The sequence below is a fragment of the Apodemus sylvaticus genome, chromosome 14 (assembly GCF_947179515.1).
Source record: "Apodemus sylvaticus chromosome 14, mApoSyl1.1, whole genome shotgun sequence".
Taxonomy (NCBI): Eukaryota; Metazoa; Chordata; class Mammalia; order Rodentia; family Muridae; genus Apodemus; species Apodemus sylvaticus.
The window spans coordinates 48,452,207-48,472,315 of NC_067485.1; the positions used below are offsets into that span (position 1 = coordinate 48,452,207).

Here is a 20,109-nt window from a genome sequence, read left to right on the forward strand (position 1 = left end):
TGGGAAAGCACTTGTAAAAGTATGCAAGGCCCTGGATTAGCTCTGCAAAAAATAACAAAAAAAAAAAAAAAATCCAAGTTGGCAGTCTCTCCTTTAAAATGGAGAGGTAATGAATGCAAGCCCCACACCCATGTGTACACACGCATGGCATAAGGACAATGAAATCATAGGACCAGGCTACAGAAGAAATAATATAAGAAAAAAAAAAAAACCTTTTGTGGTAGTTGAGTCATCTTCTAAAACACCCATTACTTGTTTCTAACCCTTAAATAGAATACTCAGAAGTCTTTTTAAGTAATTGTTTTTGCTTTATTTTCAAAATGAGCTTTTTTGTGCCGTATCTGATTTTGCAGAAAATATAGTTGACTACTGCTGAATAATACATCATTATCTTAGACATAGAGAGGTCTCAGTTTCTATTACTGTGCTACTTTGATGGCTCAGTTCACCATTTCCTAAGTGATATCTTGGTTGACCTAGAAGATATCATAGAAGTACTATAGGATCTTCATTAAATAGACAATGTTAACTAAGTATACACTCACAACTGTAGACAAAACTGTCTTTTCAAAACTAAAACCAAATTGGACATAAATTAATCATTCTTTAGGGCTTGTTTATCTTATGACTCCAGAAATTTTGTTATGATTTCAGCTTTGTGCATAAAAACAATTATAAGCCAAGTCTCACATGAGCTCAGAATGGAATGCCAACGGGCTCTGTGCCCCAAGAGCACACTGTGGACCATCCATTGTGGGCATTCAAACTAAAGCAAGGAGTATTTTCTTTTTTATTAGATATTTTCTTTATTTACATTTCAAATGTTGTCCCCTTTCCTGGTTTTCCCTCTGAAAACACCCCTCCCCTCCCCCCTTCCCCTGCTCACCAACCAACCCACTCCCAATTTCCTATACTGGAATTCCCCTACACTGGGGTATTGAGCCTTCTCAGGACCAACGGCCTTTCCTCCCATTGATATCTGACAAGGCTATCCTCTGCTGCATATGCAGCTGGAGCCGTAGGTCCCTCCATATGTACTCAGGTTTAGTCCCTGGGAGCTCTCAGGATAGTGGTTGGTTCATATGCAAACCCCTTCAGCTCAAGTCCTTTCTCAAGCTCCTCCATTGGGGACCCCATACTCAGCCCAATGGTTGGCTGTGAGCATCCACCTCTGTATTTGTCAGGCATTGGCAGAGCCTCTCAGGAGACAGCTCTATCAGGCTCCAGTCAGTAAGCACTTCGTGGCATCCACAATAATGTCTGGGCTTGGTGACTGTATATCCAGTAGGGCAGTCTCTAGATGGCCTTTCCTTCAGTTTTTACTCCACACTTTATCACTGTATCTCTTCCCATGGGTATTTTGTTCCCCCTTCTAAGAAGGACCAAAGTATCCACACTTTGGTCTTCCTTCTTCTTGAGCTTCATGTGGTCTGAGAATTCTACCTTGGGTATTCTAGCTTCTGGGATAATACCCACTTCTCAGTGAGCGCATACCATGTGTGTTCTTTTGTGATTGGGTTACCTCACTCAGGATGATATTTTCTAGTTCCATCCATTTGCCCAAGAATTTCATGAATTCATTGTCTTTAACAGCTGAGTAGTACTCCATTGTGTAAATGTACCACATTTTCTGTATTCACTCCTCTGTTGAGGGTTATCTGGGTTCTTTCTAGCTTCTATTATAAATAAGACTGTTGTGAACATAGTGGAGCATGTGTCCTTATTACATGTTGGAGAATCTTCTGGGTATATGCCCAAGAGTGGTATATCTGGGTCCTCAGGTAGTACTATATCCAATATTTTTGAGGAATTGCCAAAATTATTTCCAGATTGGTTGTACCAGCTTGCAATCTTACCAACAATGGAGGAGTATTACTCTTTCTCCACGTCTTTGCTAGCATTTGCTGTCACCTGAGTTTTTGATCTTAGCCATTCTGACTGGTGTGAGGTAGAATCTTGGGATTGTTTTTGATTTGCATTTCCCTGATGACTAAGGATGTTGAACATTTCTTTAGGTGCTTCTTAGCCATTCAGTATTCCTCAGTTGAGAATTCTTTGTTTAGGTCTGTACTGTTACTTGTTTCTCTGGAGTCTAACTTCTTGAGTTATTTGTATATATTGGATATTAGCCCTCTCTCTGATGTAGGGCTGATAAAGATCCTTTCCCAATCTGTTGGTTGCCATTTTGTTCTATTGACAGTATCCTTTGCTTTACAGAAGCTTTACAATTTTGAGGTCCCATTTGTCAATTCCTGATCCTAGAGCATAAGATGTTGTTCTATTCAGGAAATTTCCACTGTGCCCATGTGCTCGAGCCTCTTCCCCACTTTCTTTTCTATTAATTTTAGTGTATCTGGTTTTATGTAGAGGTCTTTGATCCACTTGGATGTGAGCTTTGTACAAGGAGATAAGAATGGATCGATTTGCATTCTTCTACATGCTAACCTTTAGTTGAACCAGTACCATTTGTTGAAAATGCTGTCTTTTTTTCCACTGGATGGTTTTAGCTTCTTTGTCAAAGATCAAGTGACCATGGGTGTGTGGGTTCATTTCTGGGTGTTCAGTTCTATTCCATTGATCTACTTGCCTGTACCTGTACCAATACCATGCAGATTGTTTTATCACTATTGCTCTGTAGTACAGCTTGAGGACAGGGATGGTGATTCCCCAAAGTTCTTTTATTGTTGAGAATAGTTTTAGTTATCCTGGTTTTTTTTGGGGGGGGGGGTTGTTTTTTGTTTTTTGTTATTTTGTTTTTTTGTTTTTGTTATTCCAGATGAATTTTCAAGTTGCTCTCTCTAACTCTATGAAGAATTGAGTTGGAATTTTGATGTTGATTGCACTGAATTTGTAGATTGCTTTTAGCAAGATGGCCATTTTTACTACTATATTAATCCTGCCAATCCGTGAGCAAGGGAAATCTTTTCATCTTCTGATATCTTTGATTTCTTTCTTCAGAGACTTGAAGTTCTTATCATACAGTTCTTTCACTGGCTTAGAGTCACATCACGGTATTTTATGTTATTTGTGACTATTGTGAAGGGTGTTCTCTTAACATGTCCCTCTTCCCAGTCAGAGTCGTGCTATAGACATACACCAAACACCAAGATCAAGGCTACTAATCTTTTATAAAACAGGGTTTCTCACTAGGCCAAAGAATGGTAATTTTTTTATACTTAAAATAGTCACTTTTTCTTAGGAAAAAGATAATGACAAAAGACAAAGTAATGAGTTTAAAGTGTATTTTTCTTTCTAAAACAATGTGCTGCCATTGAGATAAGAGAAAATAAGGAAATACATTAAAACCCCTTTCCTTCCCCTCATTATTATTTCTTTACTCATTAGATAAGTGAATTCTGTAATGGAAACTGAGAACTCTATGTCTAAGACACTGGTGTATTGTTCAGCAACTCAGATGATGTAAACCCTGGGAAAATCCCCAAAACAATAAAGACACTAGATATTTTCTGAAAGGAAAAGAAAGAAAAAGAAGAGGAGGAGAAAGGGGAGAACAGAGAGTGAAGAGAAGAATAAAGAATGTTATAAAAAGTAGAAATAATACAGATAATACTAATAAAAGAGGAGCTCTAGACGAGCCAAGACTTTCACTGAATACAACTAATTCTCCTCCCCCATGTCCTAGCCTTGGCAGGTCTCTGCTAAAATGCAGGAGTTGCATGGATGTGGAACGTGGTGATGGAAAATGCATTATTATACACAGTTGTTGAAGTTGAGAGAAACTGTACAGAGGGGGAAAAATAACACCCTAGAATAAATACAAATGAAATTCATGTATCAAAACCAATACTGTGAAAATAGTTTAAATGTTTCTTGAATTTATATCTAGTCATTAACCTAAATGCAGATTTCAGTTCATGCCACCCTTCTGCCTCATGGTCAGAAGGCCTGAAAACCTGCGGTGTGGAAAATTGGCAGGAGAAAGAATATTGAATTGGTCTCCACGGAAAAACAGAATTTGGCAGCCATAGCCACCTCCCTGTGCTGGTCTCTCTCCCTTCTGTTTATTTCTTCCTGCTACATGTTTGTTGCAGGAAAGAGGCCACATGTTAGATAAAACAGGAAGTCATTGTCAACCTGACCATTCACCAGTGACTTTGAATCTCTCCTCAAAATAAGCCCCAAGTGTCCCAACCACAGAGCCGCTTGCTCTCTGAGGATGCAGGAGCTGAACCATCATTTCACTGATTTTAGATACTTTGAACCTGCAATGAAAGTGAGGTGGGAAACCTGCCCCTCACAGATAACCCGAAAAGAAGCTGTGATTCATACATGGGAAAGACACATCCACACAGAAACCTGGGAACATCAACTTCCTCCACCCATCCTGTTTCACATGACGATTTCAAGAAAGGCTGACATTTCCTTAGAATTTTATTCTGTGATACCCACCCCCCAAATTCAAGCTCTTTCCTTCCTAGGATGTCCCTCAGCTAAGCCCCCCCACGTTGTCCCTGACTTCCTCTGGTCAGTTTTCAGTCTCTTACTGGGACCCTGCAGTGGGTTCTGGGGCCCTTTGCATGAGCAAGCTGGAGGGAATGTTGTGTAGCTGTGTGGATACCCTGCCACGTGGTGGTTTTCACCCTGATCTTTTCTTTCTTTGCAGCTGGTTAATAATCCTCTAGCAAGTCAGGCCGCCGCTGCTGCAGCAGCTATGGGCTCCATAGCAAGCTCACAGGCCTTTGGCAATGCCCTCTCCAGCCTTCAGGGGGTCACAGGTCAACTAGTTACTAATGCACAAGGACAGGTGAGTGGGAGATGGGAGGAAGAGTGAATTTTTACAGCAGATTGAACTCGGAAAGGAAATGAATTTCTTTTGCATGACAGTGATATGTAGCTGCATCTATTTGAGGCAAATAAATAATGTTTACTAGCAATGTCAAGAATAGGAGAGGGGTGGGGAAGTGTTTCTATATTTTAGAGGCGAGATTTTTCTTTCTTTCCCCTAAAATGTCAAGGTTTTATGTTGTTTTTGTTTTGTGAGATGACTAGTATTGTGGCCTGGGTTAAAGAATTTCTCCCTTCTCACTATCGGGACATTCTTTGACAAAAACAATCGAAAACTAAATTTTTCAAAGAAAACCTTGCTTTGCTTTTTTATTTTTCACTTAAAAATTTCTGACATTAATGGGGGAAACTAGTATCTTTTGCTGGTTTCTCCGATATATCTAAACCAACCTCAGTAAAGCCATATTCTGTATGTGTGCGAAGCTAATGCAAGTTGTATTCAAAGACAAAAAGTGAGTCTGTGGTGGGGGAATTTAGATGCCAACTGCCATTCGACCCCTGGCACTCTAGCTGGTTTTTGGGGACTCAGAAGGTCTCTTGCATGCCTGTTGATTATCACTAATCTGTCGGGTCCACTAAGCCTTCCCCATGTCACAAGAGACCTATTCTCCTACAAGGCTCATGTGTCCATGTCATGTTCACATATGACAGAACTTCAGTCATCAATAACCCTAAAAGGTGCGTAAAAATGCAGGGCAGAGTTGAAGCTGGTGATGGCAGGGTGCCCTCCAATGGAAAGCCAGAGCCCGGGCTGGGTGATGAGTGACCTCAGTTTTCCAGCATGGCCATTTATGATCATCAAACACACGGAGAGCATCCTTGCTTTACCAGGCAGTGTGTTTACATACCTCCCTGCCATACACAGCTGCTTTACAAAAGCAGGAATCTCAGTGTCTTAAACTCTTGTTTTGTTTTTTTTTTATTTTACATAAGCAGCAAAGAAAGATGCGTTACAAACTAAAGCATCTCTACCTACAGCCCAGGAAAAGAAAAAGCTGACCTTGTTATATTTCCTGGGCGGGTGTAGGATTGTCCCATCAGAGGCCCGAGGGCTGAACGATGGAGCTTGTCAAAGAGAGGCCCCATGTAATGAATCATCTTATCACAGGTGCACACCACACATATTAAAGGAGGGGTGTATGAACACTGTGCCCTCTACAGTAACCTTTCAATGTCTGCTTTAACCCTTGTTCCAATTCCTTTTCATCAAAAGATCATTTTATGCAGCCAGCTCTAAGTGGAGGCTCTCAAAAGCATATTAAGATTTCTGGAAGGCTGTGGGTATTGGGGTGGAGGAAAAGTTGGTTTTAATATCTATAACTCACACATACTTCAGGCCCATGCTGGAAGCAGCTTCCTAGAGTTACACCCAGAAATAAAGCAACCTCAAGATGTAAATTTTAAGAGTTGAAGAGCAAAACCAAATCTATCTACAGAGAGACATTTCCCTCTGATTTTTCTGTTCTGCCAGCCAAATGAATGTACTATTATGCTCCCCACAAAAAGAAGTGCTTTAAGACTTGCAATGGACTACTTGATGCTTTCTTTTCAAATGCTTTTGGAGCTGATTAACCAGTGGAAATTTCTTAAGGAAACTGAGAATTTCCACTTTTGTCACCCTAATTCCTGGAATCTCTGTCACAGTCAGCAAGAATACGAAGTTGAATACTCATAAGATTATGTAGACAATGAATCATAGTTAATTATATAGTGTTTTTTATTGTTATTTTACAAGTTGTGTAGTTTATTTGTATTTATAGCAAATATATACCCTAAAGTGAACATCTAGTACCTTAAAAGCAAAACCAGGATAGTACAATTGGAACCAGGTTAGTACAATTCACCTTGATTAACATATCCTGCCACCTACATCTGCCATACTCAGTCCATTTTAGCTTCTTAAAAGTATCCACAGAGACTTCCCTAGGAGACAAGAAAAGAAAACTCTTTGAATACTTAGAAACTCACTTATTGGGAGCTCTTGGCACCTATCCTCTTTTGTATTTAGAAGTGTATCCAAGATTAATGGATTAATGCTAAAGTTAAACCTAAGTTTGAGAATCAGGACTAATTGATAGTTATATGGACAGATGAGGTTTGTTCCACACAGAAATCATTAAGTAGGGGCATTGTCACCCAAAGTGTTTATCCTTGCCCTTACTTCCTAAGATCCTTTCTACACCCTGTGAACCAAAGACATGATTTAAGAGATATAAATGAGCCTTCAAGCCTATAACGGTTAACTTTAGGTACCAATTCTATCTAGTTTCCAAGGCTTAGCTTACCCAAACCTACTCATAACCCTTTCTGTCCTTTTGTCTCCACCCCCACCCCAGCCTCTAATCATAAGAGAAAATGTTCCTTTATTTTCATACTTTTCTTACTTTGCCTTGTCCTAACTATTAATTCAAAGGACAGAGAGTGATCACTAGAGTTATCAATTTAACAGACACAGCAATCTAAAATCACAAAGTACCCGTGCCACCCAGGGATGCTAAGGAGTTTTGAACTTTCCTTTTAGGTGAAAATAAGCAGAACATTGGCAATGGCTGTTCCACTGCCAAGATCATCACAGTTCTCTTTACTCCCTGGGTCACATACTTGTGCAAGAAGAAAAAGAATAAGGTGATGGATTTAATTACAAATATGGTCTGAACAAATGCTTGATCCCTCTGAGCCTCCCTTTTTTTAATTATACTATATTGACGATAAAATCTAGCCAAGCGCTAGACTAGGAAGACAGCTCATTGGTAAAGTGCTGGACATTCAAGAGTTAGGACCTGGATTTGTTCTTCAGGATCCATGTTAAATCTGGGTGTGACAGCACACCCTTGTAATCCCTTGGCTGGCTCCTGGACAGCCTAGCTTAATAATCACTGAACCCTGGGTCACAGTGAGACAGCTTGTCTCAAAAAGCAAGTAGACAGATCCTGATGAATGACACCCAAGGCTGGCTTTTGGATTCTACACACACACACACACACACACAGAGAGAGAGAGAGAGGAGAGAGAGAGAGAGAGAGAGAGAGAGAGAGAGAGAGAGAGAGAGAGAGACCACAGTCCCTTGGTTATGAGAATTAACTGAAATTGTGCCTTAAAAATACCTCCTGGGAGCTTGAGCACACAACTAAACATTTAATGAACAATGCCACAAGCATCATCACCATTGTTTTTCATGCTGTTTGTATGCTGAGGCAGAGGCAGTAGTGTGGCGTACAGGCAGACTGGAAGGGATCTGCAGACAGGTTGCCGTTCATTAGCTAGGAAGCCCCAGCAGATTCCTTTATCCTCTTGGTGCCATGAGTTCTCTTCTGAAAAGTGGAAGAATATGACACCAGCTCATTGGCTTAAAATAGGTAGAATGAGGTTGATCATATAGTCACGTCTCAGAGCTAAAGATCAGTAAATGCTGTCTGTTAATCAAGATGAACATTTTTCTTTGGTTCATGGATGAAGGTCTTGTGTGAGTCCCAGCAGTGGGTTGTTAAGTCATCTTAGGGCACCTCAACCTTTCTAGGAACAGTGTTCCAGAGGGTGGAGAGTAAAGGTTCCCATGTGTGCTCCTAGCAGTGTTTTGAGAAACTGCCAAGTAGATTTACCATCAATTTGTTCAGCTACTAAACTGTGTCTTTGGCAATATCTCCTTATTGGCATTATTACAGAAAAGTAAAACCAAATAAAATTTACTTTATTCTGAGGTTAAGGAAAGCATTTTACATTTTAACTGAAGCTCATGGCTGTTTCTTGATGAAATCAGGTCCTCCACCACTCTAAAGCTTTGAGAGATGAAAGCTAGTGACCTTAGACACCCATCTTTGTTCTTTAAATAGCCAAGCAGGTAAGACACAAAAGCAACTAAACAACGTTACCATTTTTAAAAGTATGGTTACCCCTGCCTCCAACTCCAAGTGCTGAGATTACAGGTTTATGTGACTACACCCAGTAACCTTTTCCCATCAGTTTTTTAAAACAACAAAAAAGGGTGAAGACACGTACCCACACAGCCCACGCAAGTTACTCAGAAATATGCAAGCTTCTATACAACTGAAAGATAGAAGCAAAGCTTGCTTGATAAAAAGAGAATTTCCATGTTCTATGTGAACTAAAGGCTGTTAGATGTGCAGCACGAAGGGCAACCCTCCCTGTGTGAGACATCTCGGGGCCAGTTTCATTTCAAGCCCTATGGTAGGTAGGTGGGGACAGCATAGTACTTCTGACAGTGTGCCTAGACCCTGGCAGGAAGTCCCACCCTAAGTTTAGCTCTCTAAAGAGGTGCAGTTGAAGAACTGCACTCCACATGAGGTCCTCTGAATTATAATCACGAGCTGAATGACATCTCCAGGGCAGTAGCATATTGGAAACCTACATTTTTATAGAAACATAAACATTCCTATTCATCAACAGAGCAGCCTCATATAGGTTATATAATTTTCTGGATTTCTTTTCCAACAGTAAAAAAAAAAAAAGATAAGGCATTTAATAAATTATAGATATTCCTTTAAAATCAAAACCCAGAAAATGACCCTCCTATACAGGTTTCAGAAGTGAATATTGGCACATAATTTAATTGGAAAGATGAGACTCCTAAGATCAACTCACTGAAGTTATAATAAATGATAATTTCTTCTGTAAGGTTAAGAGATAGGTAATTCGATAGCTGTCTGTTGGTCCTCTCCAGAGTCTTATGAGATCTGTCTAAAGTACTTTCAAGCCACAGCTTCTCAGTCTGTTAAACAGTTTTCTAGTCCTGCAGAAAAGGAAGAAGTAGTGAGTGGTTCTGATTATGAATAAGATTCAGGGACCATTAGATCCAAGCAAGCCAGCCGTAGGGTGTCTGGGGTGTTCACAAAGCGTCTTTTACTTCATCTTTTAGAGTGAAACACACAAAACACATCTGAAAATAACTTTTCCAAAACAACACAAACACCTTTACATTTTCCATACCAGCCTCTGTTCTTATTTCCAAAAGAAACCCAAAATTCCAGACAAAAATCACAACCCCCCCACTCTCCATTTCAAGGGTGATCACTGTGGAAAACTGTGATATTTCTCTACAAATCTTTTGGTTTTACCACAAAAATACTAATTTAAGAAAGCATAAGACACTATTTTTTTTAAAAAAAAAAACTATACTAATGGAATCTATTTAGCCAATGTTTTAAAATAAGGATCAAACATATGTTCTGGAAAGTTAAGAGTTGATGTCTATGTGTTTTCTCATAAATATAGGTCTGACAAAAACCAAAAACCCATTTGCATACATCACAAGAATAAGTTCTAAGGTGTAATAGTAATTGAATGAACTATATTTCAACTATCATTTTTTAGTGAACTTTTCAATACTCACTGGAGAGCAGAAAATGCATCTTCATGTGGTTGGTAGCATTTTAAGAATATGACCCTGGCTTCTCAGTGATAAAGATAAAATAATAATCAGCCACCCCAACCCATCTACTAACACAGCAAATCTGCCCTCCGAGCCCCGTTAAGGGATTTATTGCCTCATTTCAGTTCTGTTTCCCTAAGTGCTCCCCTCACAGCCTTGCAACATGTTCTGCAAAGGAGAAACTCAGCATCAGGGCCACTGTGCAGCTGTCTTGACTGATTCTGAGCTCTAGTGACCTGTTGGGTTCAAAGAAGTTATTGAGTCAAGGCTATCAGGCTGCAGGCTCAAACTTCCTTAACCTTTAATTCCCCAACTAACACTTAATAAAATCTACGTGTGTGCTTTAGAACAATCTTGCTGCCTGCAAGTCTCACTTATAACTATCCATGTTTTTTTTCAATGCTTTTTAAAAGCAGGAATCCTTCATGTGAGGAGACGTTGCCCTTGCCACCAGAGCTGTTGTGACTTCCAGTTTGTTGTCTTATCCACTTTGTAGAAAGGAGGGGTCTCAACCTGTTTCAAGATTTTCCAAGGACTCATAACATGTAAATCACTGGCAAACTAATGCTTGCCTGTCTCAAAGCAAACTTTCTTTGCACTTTATAAGCTGCAAAGACAGGTTGGAGGTAGAACCAGAAGGCCAGTTGATGGAGTCCATCTGGAATCAGATGAAAGTCATGTATTTTAACCCTGGTGTGCAGTGATTCTATGGAGGCTGGGTTACAGGGTAGCTACAGGTGGTTCTTTTGCAGTCTCTGGGACTTGGCTGTGGTGACAGGACTAGTTCCAGCTCTCCCCACCCAATGCTACCACTCCAACACCAGCCTCCCTTGGTCCACCCTCTCATCTCCTCCATATCTGATATATACTTAGCAGCCCAGAGGCCCATCAACTTAAAGAATTTTTAAAAGGCCTTTCTGGCGTCTTTCTTTTTAGCCTCCATCACTATCAGAACGCACACTGTTTAGTAAGGCAGGTTAGCAGTAGTAATACACAGTAAAAACTACCTTTGTAATATTCACCCCAAAGACCTAGCAAGAGAGGACCATGTCTTTGCTACCTAAAGCAGGATGTTGAGCTATCTGTTGCTTTCTTAGCTCTGGACACTGGCAGACTTCTGTCATGTTGTACTTTTGATGCTTCATCCATAAGCCTTTGTTATCACGGAAACAGGGAAACAGTCTCTCCTGTAGACTCCTGGATAAAACTTGCACATTCTTTTGAGGCTAGATAATTCCTGGAGCATCTATAATCCTAAACAGCTAATCAGCTAGAGGATGCTATTTATAGCTCCAAGGAGCTGATCAGAGCTACCCTGCTTAACAGTGAGAAGAAATGAGTGTGTTCCCTGTTCATCAGACTCCCATGTTAGTTAAGTCACCCTTGTGGGAAAGCGCTGTCTGGATTTTAGCTGCATGCTCCTTTAAGTCAAGTGAAATGAGAGAGAGAGAGAGAGAGAGAGAGAGAGAGAGAGAGAGAGAGAGAGAGAGAGAGAGAGAGTATGTCTACCTACCCTAGTGAGCTCCTACCTGGAGCCATCAGTAATGCACCATGGGATGCCTTGGAAAGCTTTGATGGTCCCACCTATACAGATGTGCAAACTTTCTAAGAGTTCAGAGAAACACAACTCCCCAGGTTAGCACCTTGGATAAGTGGCTGGGTTGAGATCTGAACCCAGTGCCCACTGTTGTGCTCCGGAACCACCCTGAGTTTCTCAGGCTGAAAGGCCCGGGTGCTCTCCCAGGTGCTATGGGAACAACTTAAAAACACAGAACCTAAATCTCTACGTTTTAAAAAATGGTAATGTCATTTTCCCTACAGTCTGTTGCAGGAAATTATTGTTCTAGAGGGTTGTTACACCCCTTTTTACTCCTAAATATCTGTTGGGGGTTTCTATACTACTTTTTGCCACATAGTTCTCAAGTAAACAACACAGAAACAGTACAATTTATTAATAAGTTGTAGGCACTATGTTGGGCAGGTTGAGCTATACAAATCCTTTTATTTGTTAAATACCACACAAATGCCCATCATTTGCCAATCTGATGTCTCCTGGGCTGTTTCTGTTCCATCAGCCTGTCCCTAGGATGAACTTCTCCTGGCCATGTGCTCTTGGCCCATCTACTATTAGATGTAATGGTATAATGGTAACCTTCTCATTCTCTCTTTTCTCTTTTCTCCCTGAGGTCTCTCTCAAAACTCCACCTCAATTCTAAGTTCCATCTTTCTATCCCCTCTGCCCAGAAATAAGCCCCAGCGATTTATTGATCAATCAGGAATTAATGGGAAGGAACCAATTACAGCAAATTGGTTATACAACACAAAGGGCAAACCCAAACAAGAATCTCACAGAGTACTCCTGAAGCTGTGTCTATACATACCTGAAACCTGAAGATAAAAATATCCTACCAACTAAATACTAGGTATTCTAATCATATGCTTACCAGTTTTATTTCCTCATCAAAGAAAATGAAGAAGTGTTTTCAGGGAAGTCTCTAAAGCAGTGAGACAAACTTAAAAGTCTATCTCAGATACACCAATCATGCCAGAGGAAAGCAGGCTCAAAGTTTCAGAACCTAGGAAACATCCCAACAAGGCCTCCTAAACATGGGCAAAGAAGAGCAGATGTGCACCACACCCAGCAACACAGATGCTTTCCATGTTAGTCTATGAGAGCTCAGTAGGAAACCCTACAGCAGTCAGTCTTCAAAATACAAAATAATGCTAGAATTGATTAAGCATGTTAAGATACCTCATGTTTCCAGATCTTTCCCCCAGAGACCCACTCTTCCAGTGAAGTCAGACTTTTGAAGAAAAACAGAAATATCTACCACAGTATTCTTGTGTCTAAGAAACCATTGATTTAAATTGCACCTAAAGTCAGGCCATGCATTTTTCAGGGAAAGGACATAGTAGTAAAATAACCATGTCATCTTTCCCACTACCGCATGATATAGTGGCTGTTGTACAGATGAATGGAGAGCTTCCAAAGTCTCCCTGTGAGAAATGCAGGAACCAAGCTCAGTTTTGTCTCACAATGCTCTCTATCACATGTTCTAACAACAATCGGAAGCTTCTTGCTTTCTGCTTAGTGTCTCTCAAGAGCCAAGAACACTACCTGGCACACAGCGAACACGATGTAGTAATGAAGTCCATGGCCTGGATAGTATGTCATGTCTGCTACTATACTCTTCAGTAAGCATTTCGCATAGATTCAGTATTTCATTTCATGCTCACTATACTCTTCATTGTTAGACCAGTTCACAGCTGATGGGTAGACTGGAGGCTTAGGAAAATCATCCAGCTTTCCAGAGCCACACAGTGAATAAAAAAGCCTACACGGAAACCCAAATCTGGCTGCTTCAAAGCCCAGCTTTTCTTCGAGCAAAGCTGCTGTCAGCGTAAACTTTCTACACACCTAATGTTGTGCCTGACTATAAGAGACTTCCCATAACATCGTGTATATATACTTAATCCACTTCAGTCGGCCTAATCTCAAGTAAGACCCACTGAACATATTTAAGTTTTGTGTGAAAATGTTTTTAAACACCATCCAGTTATTCCCGAGTCCAATGAAAATGGCTGTTTTCAGTTACTTACCTTTCTTTAGCTTCTTTTACAATTGTACAGCTATAGTGTAAAGTATGTGCACAATGCAGGCTGTTAATCACGTGGGCCTTATGTAGAGAGTCATGTGAACCTGGAGCATGTCCTGTGCCACATTTTTCCTGTGGCCACATCTGCCATGGAACCATGTGCATGCAGGAAAGGCCAGTGTGGCAACATGGAATCTACTACCCCCATGATGAGCATGATAGGGAAATCCTATTTTCTCAAGATTAACAGTAGCTCCATGCTACTCTTAGATGTCTCCCCTGCCCTCCTAATACCATATGGCTTCTGGGCAGAACAACAGTGGCCTTTTTTCCTAACAAGATGTACTCAATTTAAGCAAAAGGCAGGACCAGAGGGGGTGATCAGTTACTAGGTGCCTTTAAGCACTCTCGTTTTTCTCTGGTGCCCTAGAATAAAAACATCTCCTCTTCCTTCATTGTATCTTTAAGCCATTTTTTTAGGCAGCCTTCCCACGTAACCAGAAGCAAGGAGACCTAATGTATGCACTGCACAGACTCTGCTGTCAATTCACAAGGAACTTGAGAAAGTACAAGTTAGAAATGGAAGACTTTGAACCATGAGATTCCTTTCAGTATCATTTAGCTATAAAATAACTCTTTTTTTTAATATAAAGGATGGCATCCTGAAGAGAATGGGATGCTCGTATTTAAAAGACAGTGTAAAATCTACTTAAATAAACACAAAATGGGACCGGACTCAGAAAACTCACACTGATTTTGTAGACAAGGTCACGTGGCACTGCCTTGTGAACTTAACGCCTGTTCCCACAATGAAGAACCTAGTTGAGTCATGAAGGACTAGAGGAATTAAACGTGTATGGTTTTGAGGGACATTTAAAATAGAGATGAGAAAACTCTGAGAAGCCCAGTTGGAGCACAGCCCACCCTCCTTGTTGACATTTGTCAACAACTGTCTGATCAGTGGGGGGTGAGGGGATCTGGCTGAAGACTGGCCATCTATGAAAATGAGCTTTTGCAATTTTATGAGAGCAACTCATCAGCATAATTCTAACGAGTCTCAGTCTTTGTTGTGAGAAATGAGGAATTCTGTGGTCTCACCCTCAAGAACATTAAGGAAGTATTACAAACAGGAAATTGAAAAAGTAATATGTGTCAGAATGATGAGGACAACTTTTTTCTGATTGAGCAGATAGATAAGCATTGTATGCAAGTATCAAAATATATTTAATTTTGCCTCAACAATGGACTTTTTTTTTTTCACAAAAAAAAACCACATGAATCATCCTGGGCTTGTGGGCCTGGCTTGTGATAGACAGATGTGTCTTTAACAGAGCTTCCCTCTCCACCCTTCCTTTCCCTTGGAGGTTTGTTTTGTTGTTAACCTCATTTAAATTCAGCTTTACAGCCTGATGCACCCATTGGGTATAAACACAGAACCAGGAGGTGCTAAATATGCATAGAGCTTTCTTGAGCAATTGCCAAACATTCTCTGTACCTCTTCCCACTGAATGTGGACCTGTTTGAATGAAGGGCAAACTATGAATATTGGAGAGCATTGATCCTTGTTTTGTTTTAGGTTGGTTGGGTTGCTTGGTTGGTTGGTCATTTGGTTGGTTGGGTTTTTTGTTTTGTTTTGTTTTAACTGAAGAAGTTTTTGTTTTAATTTTTTGTTTTGGTTTGTTCACTGCTATAGTTATATCTTTCTCCTTTTTGGATGAAATATAAAATAGTTCTTAGATGGAAGGCTTTGTTGGAGGATGTTTCCCGGCTAGGAATCAAGGTGTTCTTCCAAGCAATAAATAGCTTAAGTCTGATTAGTCACTTAACCTGGCAGCAGCAAATAGAAACAGAAATGCTTTCCCTAATTCTAAGTTTTTGTTGTTGGTGGTGGGTTTTTTGCAGGCTAGTATTAAAACTTAAAGTCTTGGGGAAAACTAGGTAAAGGCTGTCAAAAGGTGGTTCTTCTGCAAAGTGATAGCTTTACAGTATCAGTGATGTTCTTTGAAAGGGAAACAGAATATATGTTCAACCAGCACTGGAGAAAATGAAAAGCATGCATAGTTTTAATTTGTAGATTGGCAAAAAGCAGAATCAGTGAAAAAAATGTTTCTGATGGTTATTAAGAATTAATTTGTCAACATCTGGTCACCCATAGTTTTTCAACTCATTCACTAGAATACATGTAAAGAGAATGTTACCACTGAAGGGAATCTGACATGGAAGTACTAGCTCAGCTCTGTACATAGTTCTGGATTCCCCAACTTAACAACTAATAGTCAAGTAAATAATCAAAGAAAAATAGTGTAGGGAGGTAGAAATTAAATCTCAGGCCACACAGCTCAAAGGAATCCACTTGCTTTGAGGACGATCACCTCTGCCCTTGTAATAATTAACTATGGATTAAAGTGTACTTTTAAAAACCCAATTAGTATTCCAGAGAAAAGCAAGGAGAGTCCCTTTCATAAGTTCTATTCGTGAAGAGCCTGACATCTTGACCTCGCTCCTTCATGAAGGCCTCAACTCCAAATACCACCACAATGAAATAAGTTTCACTGTAACATAACAGGGAGATACACAGATGCTCTGCAGAAATGCCTCGCTGAACTTTGACAACAGAGGAGGAGATGTCTTGCAAAATCGCCCCCTCCTCTCCTACCTTCACTCTCTCACTTTCTAGATGAGTAAAACTGTTAGAAACCCAGCAGCACGGGAAAACCATAAACTCCTTAAAATACAAACTTTGCCAGTCCATGGCAAGTGTTCATTCATCTGATACAGTTCAAAAACTTGGACTTCACAGTGGGCATCTATATTTTGTTCAGAAAAGCTTATTTCTTGGGCACTGACTTCTAGCCACTATTCACTCGAAGAATAGACCACAAAGGCTTACAATGATTCCTTGTTGCTGGCTCAAATTCATTTAATTCTAACTTAATCATTTGATTCCATAGATTTTTTTCTATCAGTTTTTCTTACTCTTTGATTGTGGAATCCAAATAAAAGATAGTAAATCTCATAATCACAAACACACACACACACACACACACACACACACACACGCGCGCATACACACACACACACACACGCGCGCATACACACACACACACATACACACACACACACACACACACACACACATACACACACACACTGCTTATGCCACAAGGGGACTCTAGCCACAGTTTGAAATGGTTCTGACTATGCAATTAGGTCTGGAGAAGACATCCTGGCCCCCTCAGCAGTGGATGGGCCTCCCGACAATCAGGCGGGGTATACACGTTATCCCCTCCCTCCACCCACCATATTCTTTTTTCCTGTCTCCTCTCATTTCAAAATCTGTAGACACTAGAGTCTCTAAATTTAAAAAGAGAAAGTTCACTCAAGTGCTTTAACCTTGGGGTAAGGAGAAATTTCTGAGGTCACTCTGGGCTTGAGGAGAAAACACAGAATTTCAGCGTTCTCTTTGTGTAATGTCATCATGGAGTTCTTGTTCAGGAACTGTCTAACAAATTTGCAGAGGCTCCTCTTGGTATTCAGCATGGAATCTTTCTTATGAAGCACATCTTTAGACCTACATATAAACCCCCAACTTCAAACTCTAAAACAAGAAAGTTTTCAGTATTCTGTGGTAGGCTACTGTTTTCCTTTTTTTTTTTTTCATCATTGGTTTTTTTTATTGATATATTATTTATTTATATTGCAAATGATTTACCCTTTTCTGGGTCCCCACTGCCCGCAGGCCCCATAAGCCCTCTTCTGTCCCCCTATTCTTCCATCCACCCGTTCCCACTTCCCTGTTCTGGAATTCCCATATACTCTTGCACTGAGTCTTTCCAGAACCAGGGACCACTCCTCCATTCTTTTTGGACATCATTTAATTTGTGGGTTATGTCCTGGGTATTCAAAGTTTCCAGGCTAATATCCACTTATCAGTGAGTGCATACCATGGTTGATCTTTTGAGACTGGGTTACCTCACTTAGTATGATGTTCTCCAGCTCCATCCATTTGTCTAAGAATTTCATGAATTCATTATTTCTAATGGCTGAATAGTACTCCATTGTGTAAATATACCACATTTTTTTGTATCCATTCCTTGAAGGACACCTAGGTTCTTTCCAGCTTCTGGCTACTACAAATAGGGCTGCTATGAACATAGTGGAGCATGTGTCCTTATTGCATGCTGAAGAATCCTCTGGATATATGCCCAGTAGTGGTATAACAGGTTCCTCAGGAAGTGACATGCCCAGTTTTCTGAGGAAATGCCAGACTGATTTCCAAAGTGATTGCACCATCTTGCAATCCCACCAGCAGTGGAGGAGTGTTCCTCTTTCTCCACATCCTCGCCAACACCTGCTGTCTCCTGAGTTTTTTAACTTAGCCATTCTGACTGGTGTGAGGTGAAATCTCAGGGTTCTTTTGATTTGCATTTCCCTAATGATTAATGATGTTGAACATTTCTTAAGGTGTTTCTCAGTTCTCCGAAGTTCTTCATGTGAAAATTCTTTGTTTAGCTCGGTACCCCACTTTTTAATGGGGTTATTTGGTTCTCTGGGTTCTACTTTCTTGAGTTCTTTGTATATATAAGATATTAGCCCTCTGTCAGATTTAGGGTTAGAGAAGATCCTTTCCCAGTCTGTTGATTGACATTTTGTCCTTTTCATGGTGTCCTTTGCCTTACAGAAACTTTGTAGTTTTATGAGGTCCCATTTGTCAATTCTTGATCTTAGAGCTTAAGCTATTGGTGTTCTATTCAGGAACGTTCCCCCTGTGCCCATGTCCTCCAGGGTCTTCCCCAGTTTCTTTTCGATTAGTTTCAGTGTGTCAGGTTTTATGTGGAGGTCCTTGATCCATTTGGAGTTGAGCTTGGTACAAGGAGATAAGAATGGATCGATGCACATTCTTCTGCATGCTGACCTCCAATTGAACCAGCACCATTTGTTAAAAAGACTATCTTTTTTCCACTGGATGCTTTCAGCTCCTTTGTTGAAGACCAAGTGACCAAAGGTATGTTGGTTCATTTCTGGGTCTTCAATCCTATTCCATTGATCCGCTTGCCTGATATTGTACCACTACCATGCAGTTTTTATCACTATTGCTCTGTAGTAGAGTTTAAATCTGGGATATTGAATCCCCCTGAAGTTCTTTTACTGTTGAGAATAGTTTTAGCTATCCTGGGTTTTTTGTTATTCCAGATGAATTTGAGAATTGCTCTTTCTAGCTCTATGAAGAACTGGGTTGGGATTTTTATGGGAATAGCATTGAATCTGTAGATTGCCTTTGGCAAGATGGCCATTTTAACTATATTAATCCTGCCAATCCACGAGCATGGAAAGTTTTTCCATTTTCTGAGATCTTCTTCGATTTCCTTCTTCAGAGATCTGAAGTTCTTGTCATATAGGTCTTTCACTTGTTTGGTTAGAGTCACCCCGAGATACTTTATGCTGTTTGTAGCTATTGTGAAGGGGGTCATTTCCCTAATTTCTTTCTCAGTCTGCTTATCCTTTGAATATATAAAGGCTACTGATTTGCTTGCGTTGATTTTGTAGCCAGCCCCTTTGCTGAAGTTGTTTATCAGCTGTAGGAGTTCTCTAATAGAATTTTAAGGTCACTTGAGTATAGGATCATATCATCTGCAAATAGTGATAGTTTGACTTCTTCCTTTCCAATTTGTATCCCTTTGACTTTCTTCTGTTGTCTAATTGCTCTAGCTAGGACTTCAAGAACTATATTGAAAATATGGAGGGGGGGGGCAGCATTGTCTAGTCCCTGATTTTAGTGGGATTGCTTCAAGTTTCTCTCCATTTAGTTTGATGTTGGCTACCAGTTTGCTGTATATTGCTTTTACTATGTTTAGATATGGGCCTTGAATTCCTGTCCTTTCCAAGACTTTTAGCATGAAAGAATGCTGAATTTTGTCAAATGCTTTTTCAGCATCTAATGAAATGATCATGTGATTTTTTTCTTTGAGTTTGTTTATGTAGCATTTATGGATTTCCTTATATTGAACCATCCCTACATCCCTGGGATGAAGCCTACTTGCTCATGGTGTATGATCGTTTTGATGTGTTCTTGGATTCGGTGGGCAAGAATTTTATTTAGCATTTTTGCATCGATATTCATAAGGGAAATTGGCCTGAAATTCTTTCTTAGTTGGATCTTTGTGTGGTTTTGGTATCAGCGTAATAGTGGCTTTGAAGAAGGAGTTGGGTAGTGTTCCGTGTTCCTTCTGTTTCTATTTGGTAGAAAAGTTTGAAGAGTATTGGTGTTAAGTCTTCTTTGAAGGTCTGATAGAATTCTGCACTGAAACCATCTGGTCCTGT

General features: G+C 40.2%; 1 protein-coding gene across 1 annotated transcript in view; it reads left to right on the top strand.

Moving 5' to 3' along the window:
- Positions 1 to 20,109, top strand: part of Pou6f2 (POU class 6 homeobox 2) — a 487,667-nt gene that overhangs the window by 432,166 nt on the left and 35,392 nt on the right. Inside the window, exon 6 of the mRNA XM_052157000.1 lies at positions 4,625 to 4,765. Coding sequence (XP_052012960.1) covers positions 4,625 to 4,765 — 141 coding nt within the window. The remainder of the gene's footprint in view (positions 1 to 4,624; positions 4,766 to 20,109) is intronic.